This window comes from Antrostomus carolinensis, unplaced genomic scaffold (genome assembly GCF_000700745.2).
Source record: "Antrostomus carolinensis isolate BGI_N321 unplaced genomic scaffold, ASM70074v2 scaffold3636, whole genome shotgun sequence".
NCBI classification, from domain to species: domain Eukaryota; kingdom Metazoa; phylum Chordata; class Aves; order Caprimulgiformes; family Caprimulgidae; genus Antrostomus; species Antrostomus carolinensis.
The window spans coordinates 23,986-32,949 of NW_010322323.1; the positions used below are offsets into that span (position 1 = coordinate 23,986).

The window sequence follows — 8,964 nt, forward strand, 5'->3', positions numbered from 1 at the left end:
AAGCAGCATGCTATCAGGAGCGTTGTCCAACTGCCCAAGGCCTGCACCGCTACACCATTTCCGTCCCCGTCTTTTCCCTCATCAACTCAAAAAGAGCTCATGAGAAGATCTCTTACTAAGGCTTAGTATCAATATGAGCACAAACCTAGCTGACAATGCCTTACTACTTCTGCTGTGGAAAGGGTATAAGCTATAAAATAAACATCAGTGAGGACAGTAACATACTGTGATGTATCCTGAATTTGGAAAGCAATTTGGCTTCTAAAAACATAGAAAAGAGGCAAACAGCAGTGACAACTCCTATACTTGCCTATTCAGTTAAGATATATAGAGTAAAATATATTGGACTGAACTAAATAAATAAAATAAAAAAGCATGAGCTTACATATATCAGAGTTTAAGAGGAAAAGTATTAAATGTAATTTATTATATGCATAATGTTCCATCATGTTGTAAATAATGCCATAATAGTGTATTTATGTAGTTTGTTCTTGGCTGGTGATAGAGTTCTGTCATAGTGCTGTGTAAGTTTTTATTTTGGTTTGTTTTTTTCCAAAGTGTAGTTAGTAAAGATGGCAGAGAGCACCCAATACCCTGGTTCCCAAGTTCTTCCAAAGCAAGAAGAAATGTGAGATAGAGTTTGTTTGTTTGTTTGTTTTTCTCTTTCTTTCTTTCAAAATAATGCTTCTTAAACAAGGTAAGAGAGATATGAGATCACGGCTAAGCTGCCGCTGCCACTACCACCCTATGACAAACACCATGTTTGCAACAGCTAACAAGAGGTGGTGCATTTTTGGACCACAATTCACATTACATTCTTCCTGCAAGAAGAGTAATTCTGTAGCCCACCTCTCCTGCAGAACAGCAGTGTGAGAAGGGATGCAAAGTACCAACACCCTGGTAACAGCAGCTTGCTGGTGCCATCTAGTACATCCGTTGCTCACAAACAGAAAGATGAGGAAAGAGCTGTTAGAGTTAATCTCAGGCCTTACCAGCTTTGCAGCATTCTGCTTAAATGGCAAAGTCAAGAATTCAACTTGGAACCAGGCAAGATAATATGAAAACCCCAAGCATCTTGGCTAGATCAGCTTTGGAAGGGAGACCACAGTTTCAAGTCCTTCAACAGGTAATGGTAACAAATCAACCACGTTGCAAGTGTAAAGGGCACTCGTCACTGAAAATTACCAAACAAAGATGGAGAGTCTTTTTTTTTTTAAAAAAAAATTTTTTTTTTTTTTTAAGTGAAGTGCTTCTAGTTTTTAGTGACAACATTTCTGGTGAGTCCTCTGCCCAGCACACAAAACTGGCTGGAGCAGCAGCCTGAAGCACAAATCTATCATAAATAGGACGCACTTGGTCTTCTCACGTGCAGAAGCCCACATGCAAGCCACAGGGACTAGATGTGCAGGGCTCCTGCATCTTTGCACAATACAGGAGACACGTGCGTTTTACTGACAGAGGTACTCAGCAGCATTTTTCCCTTCTGTTAAGAGACCTTTTTGTTACACTTGTTATTGCAAACAGATCCAAGCAGAATTAATAACAAAATTCTTTTTTATGCTAATTAAAGGATTTCTAACATTTTCTTCTGAAGCCATAGATAGAAATATTCCTGGATCCCCAGGCATCCCTTCATCTTCCACCTCCCTTAAATGTTGTCAATAAAAACACTAACCTTTCTAGGTAGCATGGTGGGAAGACATTATGTGATGAATATTAAAAATATATGCATGAGGTAAACCTGCTGTTATTTCTGATTGTTATATGAAGCATGAATAACACTAATTTAAATGTTGGCAACCAAAAATGTGCAAAGGAATAAGATAATGGTGTTCACTTCTGGTTAAATGAACGACGAGAAATTGTTTCTATGTTTTCTTCTTAACCACAACATTTTTTTTCTTTATAGTCATTTCCCATAGCTTATATGAATTTGGAGCTGGTGAAATATACATCTGTGCTCTATGTGTCTGTCACCAGATCAAGAGGAAAATACAAACTTTTTATAATTTTGTACCTGTAGCAAACGTTTGTATTTTTTGAATTGGAAACAAACTGCTTTTTGTCTTTTGGTCTGACTAAAACTTTGTGTATTATTATTACTACCCTTTTGGAAAACCTGTCATATAAGTTTATGCTGTTTTACAGTTTCTAAATAAATTCTTAAAACATTGCCAACAAATTCAGCATCAGTACCCTATTTATTATTACAGGTTTTTATAAAAAATGACTGTCATAACATAAATAAGGCACTTGCACAGGATGCATGCCTAACTCCAGTTGTTGATACCTGCCTTGTTACCAGTCAAGAATAATCAGGTAGCTGGAGAAAGCCCAAGAGTCCTCCCTCATAGCAACCATCTGTGCCTCAACTTCAGACATACCCTGGATTCAGTGGCATGAAACACCTCTCTAGCTCTGGCCTATATTGGTTATAAAGTACCTGGGGATGCGTTATTTAGCTCCAGCCCACCTTAGACACCGGGTGATTTCCCAGTCTCCAGAAGTTTCTGACACTGGAGTAAACAGAGCCTGGAAATAACTGTGACACCAGTAGGATCCGATTGGAAAGGCCTTTGGGTGTCAAAGTCAGACTGGGCAGAAAGCTTGTGAGGGCGCAGGAAAGACAAAACTTAGTGAGATGGTTTAAAATGATGTATCCCCTTGAGCTGCAGACCTCTATCAAGCAGATGCCTTGTGAGGGACTGAGCAATGCTACAGAGGCAGCACATAGCCCCTGCAAAAAGGCAGGCACTCACTGAAGCTCTGCCACCTTCATAAATGTCTGTTAATAAAGCAGGATAAAGCATGTCAACACACTAACAGCAGTGCCAGGGCAAGAGACAGAAACCCAGTCAGAACACTCAGGACGAAGCACAGACAAGAGTGTGGAGACACCATCCATCATGGCCTTTTTCTTTTTTTATTTTTTTTTTTCCTGCAAGAGACAGCAACTTGGCATCAACTCCTTCATGGCAAAGGGTTTGACTGGGAGGAAATATAATCACAATGCTTTTAGCATATGGGGAGATGGGAGTAAAACTAACTGTCACAGGAAAAGGTATGCAAAAGAGAGCAGATAAGCCCTTGCATTCTTCCTTTATCCCTCATTCCTCTATTCAGCTGCAGGTAGAGGGCAAAATAAGATGGTCCCTGCTCTCTATTGCCCATAATCAGTTACACAGTCAACACTGGCTTTCATGTATCAGTACATGCTTCAAAAGCAGCACAACTCACTGCCTGAACATACACTTTTAATTACTCTGTTAATGAATAACATAAGCCAGTCCAGAGAAACACTAGGTGCATAACAGGTTCTCAACAGTTTTGTTTGCCCAGCGTCGGTTGTTACCTTTTTTGTTAATGCATCTAGTAACAGAACAGGACTGAAGGTACCATGTTTACTTGAGAACAGCATCCTACAAGGATATAACATGGCCAGCCCAAATCACCTTGCGGATTTGACATTAAAAAAAGCAACCTATCACCATATAAAAGAAACCTTTCATAATGCACACACATCAGTGTTAAATGAGTGAGAAACCCCAAATTTTTGAATAAGCTTTTAATTTCCTCCCCCCCCCAGCTTGCATGTTCTGCTGTCAGCTTGGCATTTCTGTTTTCAACTTTTTAAGAACTGATTTTTTTTCAACTCTTCTTTAACAGAGCTTACAAGCTTGAGACCAGGACTGCAAAAATTAGACACTCCATTCTGACCAAGTTTCACTCCTAAATAGCTTTTGGGAACTGTGGAGGTGGAAAGCAAACCCTTTAAATTACCAAAGCTGATTGAGGACATAAACTCCCACAACACATTATACCCAAAGGCAGCTGAACAAAACTTTCTCTAGAAGTGAGGAGTGAAAAACTGACCTCAAGGATTAACCAGGAATTAAAAATTACAGGTTATCCCACAACATCCAAAGCCCCTCTGTTGTGTCAACAAGTCTCAATGCTCTGTACTCAACTGTGCTTAGTGATTACACCTTCCCACGCAATCATGATTTGACATTTCTCCAAGTCTGTAACCAGACAGGATTGTTAATTCCGGTTTGAATCTGCAACCAATAATGAGTAATAAGAAATCCAATTATGCAATTATGACGTGTATTTAGCAACCCAACTCTGCACACTCCTCCTCTTCCCACATGGCTCCAGAAACACTCCCCTCTGCTTTTTACCCAGCTCTTGTTCCCTTCCACCCTCTCCCTCCTCTGAGTCCTCTCTGTGCCGGCAGGGCACTTCACCAGGACGTAAAAGTAAGGTGGAAGCTGTGGGAGAAGGAGCACGCCAGAAAGCATCCCTTTCTGAGGTGTGGCTCCCCCTGGCCCAGAATACTTTCCTGTCCTGTGAAGGGGGCAGCCTCTGATGCTGCTGTGTGGGGAGAGGACTATGCTGCTGTTCTCACTGCCAGCTGCAAGCTGACGGCAGAGCTCGCTGCTCGCTCAGGGTTAAGAGATCACCTTACTCAGGCTCCCAGGTGGCAGCTGGGAAGTGCGCTTTGCTTCCCCAGCCCGCAGGGGTACGCTGAATTTCACCAATACGCCTACAAGTTTCTCCAGTAAGGGCTGTTTCCCTTCTCATACAACACCTGTTCCGCTGCCAGAGCTGTTCAAACAAGCTCCAGATAGCCTTACATATAAACAACACAGTATGAACTTTTCCTCTGCCATTTAATAGTTAACCTTATTTTTCCCTCCCCCTAAAATATTCACGTTTCTTTTGCTTGAGGGAGAACAGAGAGGATGTTTTGGAAGGTTACTAACCATTGCCATTTCTAGTAGAAACATAACATTAAAAAAAAATTAGCTACAGAGGACAAAACTGTTCTTTCAGAAACACCAAATTGCGGAAATCCAAATAGCGCTTCAGTTTTGACAAAGATTTTGTAGCAAAGCCCCAGGAGGCATGGGAACACTAATAAAAACCAACATGAGTTAAATATGAACAACCAGTAGCTATCAAGTGTCTGTGCCTCATTCGGCTCAGTCTTACATGGTTTTGTCTCTGAAAACAAACCAACCAACCCACCAAACCACCATTTGAAACCATTATCTGGAGATCTCTGCAGAGATGTACAAGTTGAGTCTGTAACTCTTATCTTGGACAAAATTTCAGAAAAATCTTATTTTCATTCTGAAGCTGGTAATTTTGAAACCCTAAGAGGTTTTGCTGGACAGGAAAACTATTGTGCAGTTCTATTATCCATTAAAAATTCATAAAGATACAGAAACAGATGACTGCCTGATAAATGTTTGAGAATACCTACTTCAGGTTCAGAACAAAGAAAGTATTGCTTTTTCGATATTCCTTCCAAATGAAAGCAAAGAGCTATACATTTGAATCCATTAATTAATGGATTAAAGGAATATTTTACTTACAGCCAATAAACTGATTCTAGAAAGTGAAATGCTTTCTTTAGCACATATTGACTAATAAAAATAGCCTGTGTAACATTCTTAAGAAAAAGCCTTATTTTTATTTATAAAATGGTAAATTCTCATATTCTTCCCAAGGCAGAATGGAATATAGAAATACTGTAACAACAAATAAGGTAAAAAAAAAAAATAGGATATGGTGGGAAGGTGAGAGGCTCCATAAATCTCTGTTGGTAGCAATGTGAATTCCATCTTATGTGTATTGTCCATTTCATTCTGTATCATAAGTTCATTTTCTAACTTTAGATGATTTAATTTTCTTTATGTCATAGCTTTGCAGAATCAAGGTCCCATCTCTGAATTTTCCAACTTGTCCTGCAGGCCAAATGCTAGGCACCAATTTCTTCCTTTTGGCCTTTCTGAAGTAGGAAGAGGGAAAAAAAAGAATTAAGAGAAACAACAGAAACTCATGAAAATGCTTAATATAGTAGAAAATGTCACCTATTTATGCAGTGTTTAGTATTAAGGAATATCAAATCACAGCAGGTGATGACCCCAGAATATTTCTTACCCATACAGCCATTCAAAATTTGCAGCACATTACAGAATGGTTTATATTTTAAAAAGTTTAGAAACGCAAAGACTTTTGGATAGAGAAAGAAGATAAAGAATACGTATCAGTGAACCCGCTACACTACGACTAAGAACTCCACCATTCAAGCCTCTGTAACCTGTAGCTTGTGTTTTGCAGAAATTATTTCTCAGGGCAAATGCTCTGAGGAAGTGGCATATCCTGGGTCCAGACACAGGGATTTGCATCCCTCACCTCCAGCTGCAGTCTTGGGCAGAACTGACATATTTCCAGTTAAGCTGTGTAACTAAGGCCTCTCAAACTGCTATACACAGAGCAACATCACTATTTTGTGAATGGGTTCTGCAGTTGGAGAAGTTCCTTTCACTGTGATCTGCATGACTCCTGGTATAACACTGTGCATGGCTACATAAGGGAAATACACCAGGGAGGCTAGACAAAAGCAAGTTAATTTTAACCATGTTAAAAATGGCTCACCTCTCCTGTTCTTTCTTCTTCTTCTTCTTCTTAAGAGAATCACCTTTATGTTCCTGTTTTTAAAGGTACACATTTTAATGGAAAAGGAACAGAGCATCTTGGCTAAACATACAAAACACAGTAGCCTTCGCTTCACAGAACAGCACGTGTTTAAAGCAGGTTTGGGAGACCTTCTGACAGGGCAAGTGATGCAATGCATTATGGAGGCACTGCTAGGAGTGCCCAGAGCCCTTCCTGTCTCCAGACAGCAAGTACAGCCCTGGCATATCCAACACACTGCCCTTGTCACGTGAAGAGGCACAAATCCAGCCACATGAGAAGAGAGGCTTGCCTCTTGGGCGTGTGACAGATGCTTGGGTTAAAAGATGGACTTGCTATCAGGCAGGTGTGCCTAGCCACCTGATTGAGTGGACCTGTCAAATAACAGGGTTCAACCGTGTCCGGTCATGCACTAGATCACTTCAAGCCACATGACAGAGGAGGAGAAGTAGGTCCCCTGGGAAAGAGGGTTGCAGGAAATGGGCTGATAGTACCCACCCCACCGCCTGCTCCCACCTACACGAGAAGACTCCATGTGGAGGCAGGGACTAGGCTCAGAGCCATATGGGCCATGCTAGAGGATGGATGCAACAGAAACCTCACCCTTGCTTTAAATAATGAGCAAGATCCTAGATGGAATTGTGCTGATATAAAACCAGCTGAAGATCCAGCTCTCTGTGGTTAGACAACATGCAACAAACTTTAATTGAAGGCCATTTTTTTTTTCCTTTAAGAGGCAGAAAAAAAACCCCAAAAAAACCACCTGTTGATTTTATGTCATCAGTCTCAAAGGATGATGCAGTGAAACCCACCACAACACGAGCCTAACTCTGTGCCCTTCATACTGCACACAACCAGCTTTTAGAGATGAGATTAGTCCTGCTGGAGCCAGGAACCCACTCCATGGGGAGCAGCAGGTGTCAAGCTTGGGCACTCCTCCTGCACCTGAGGCATTATCTGTCAGGCCCGTGGGCTAGCTCTCACATGCTGTCTTTATATCGAGAAAATTTCACACAAACCTTTCCCTTATCATCATCATCCTTTGCTGTTTTTTTCTCTTTCATTTTCTCCTGGTAAGTCTTGTAGTTCACATGTTCCTTTTTAGGAGGCTGCAATAAAGATTGGGAAGGATACCACTGATGAGATTTTCAAATAGGTTCAAAAAAATATTCACACATTTGCATGGACAATATTTTTCAGTGGTGGTAGGGAGGCATTAGAAATGGCTTATTTCCTTTTGGGTGAGAGGAAGGGACTTAAGGGATGTAAAGCAGGCAGATAGTGACCGTATCTTTCTTGTTGGAGACAGCAGAGAGGGATATTTATGCTGTATATCAGTTCTACAAGGTTTTCACATACACAGCTAAAAAAAACCCCAAAACCCATACCCCTCCCCTCCCCCCAAAAAGACCTACAAAGTTATTTTTTTCTTTTACACTACTGATGATAAATAAAACTGAAAAGTTTGCTCCACCTTTAACTCATTGGGCAAGTGAAGGTTTAAAAACCAAGCCCCTCCCTCCAACAATTTGGTTTTGAATGGTCTGAATAAAAATTAGTAAATGTTGTTTTCCACTCCAATCAGCCATATTTAATCTATACAACATCTCTGATAACAAAACCATACTAATTTCCCAAACGTTTACAGAAAGTAGACAAGACAGAATAGAAAATGTAAAAGTAAAGAAGAAGTCAGAGAACAGTTAGGGCAGGGGATCTTGTGTTTTAAAAAAGTAGTGCTGAACCCTCCCAGTGTTTTTACCACATTCCTGCACTATTAACAGCTGGGTGACTGCCCAGCACAAATGAAGCAACAATTACCTTGGCTCCCAGCATGATAGCACGCTCCTGTTCCCATATACGTTGTTCCTGCTTCTTGTAGCCAGTGATTCCAAACTTGTGCACTTCCAGACGAGCCTAGAACATTACAGAAAATTGCCAGCATTTCGTAATTTGTCCAACCTGTTGTCAAATAATACTTGACAGACCACAAAAAAGTCATGCTCCCAAAGAAACCCTGGCTAATATCTGAAATCAGGGTGGTATAAAACAAAACTGAGTTTGGAGCTTTACTGCAGAACAGTTCCACTGTCCATCTAATCTCTGGGTGGTGAGGACTGCCAGGGAGACAATTTTCAATTCTCCCCATTTCACAGAATACAACACATGGAATGGATCTCCTCTGTATAAAAATGAATCATGCCATGCTGCACAAAGAACAATGAAATGTGCTACCCACAGCACCCAACGTTTACCGAGCATCGTCATTCCTTAGCTGCAGAGCACTTAACCAGTGAGAAACACAGATGGACAGATGGCAAAGTGGTTTTTGACTACAGACATATGTATAGCTGACACTATGCAAGAATAACCTGGCAAAATCAGTGGTGAATTTAGAAGCTTTTTAAAGGCAGCAGTTAAATCCCCACTGTTCTCAGCAGTTCAGAGCTTCATGCAGAATCTCACCCAGCACTGAGA

General features: G+C 40.8%; 1 protein-coding gene across 1 annotated transcript; it reads right to left on the bottom strand.

Moving 5' to 3' along the window:
* Positions 1-5,667: 5,667 nt before the first annotated feature.
* FSAF1 (40S small subunit processome assembly factor 1) lies at positions 5,668-8,403 on the bottom strand (the record flags this gene model as incomplete). The annotated part of the gene is made up of 4 exons (XM_010170183.1): positions 5,668-5,797; positions 6,448-6,500; positions 7,506-7,595; positions 8,308-8,403. Coding segments are annotated over 4 exons (369 nt in total), but the record flags the coding sequence as incomplete, so codon positions are not given.
* Positions 8,404-8,964: the final 561 nt, after the last annotated feature.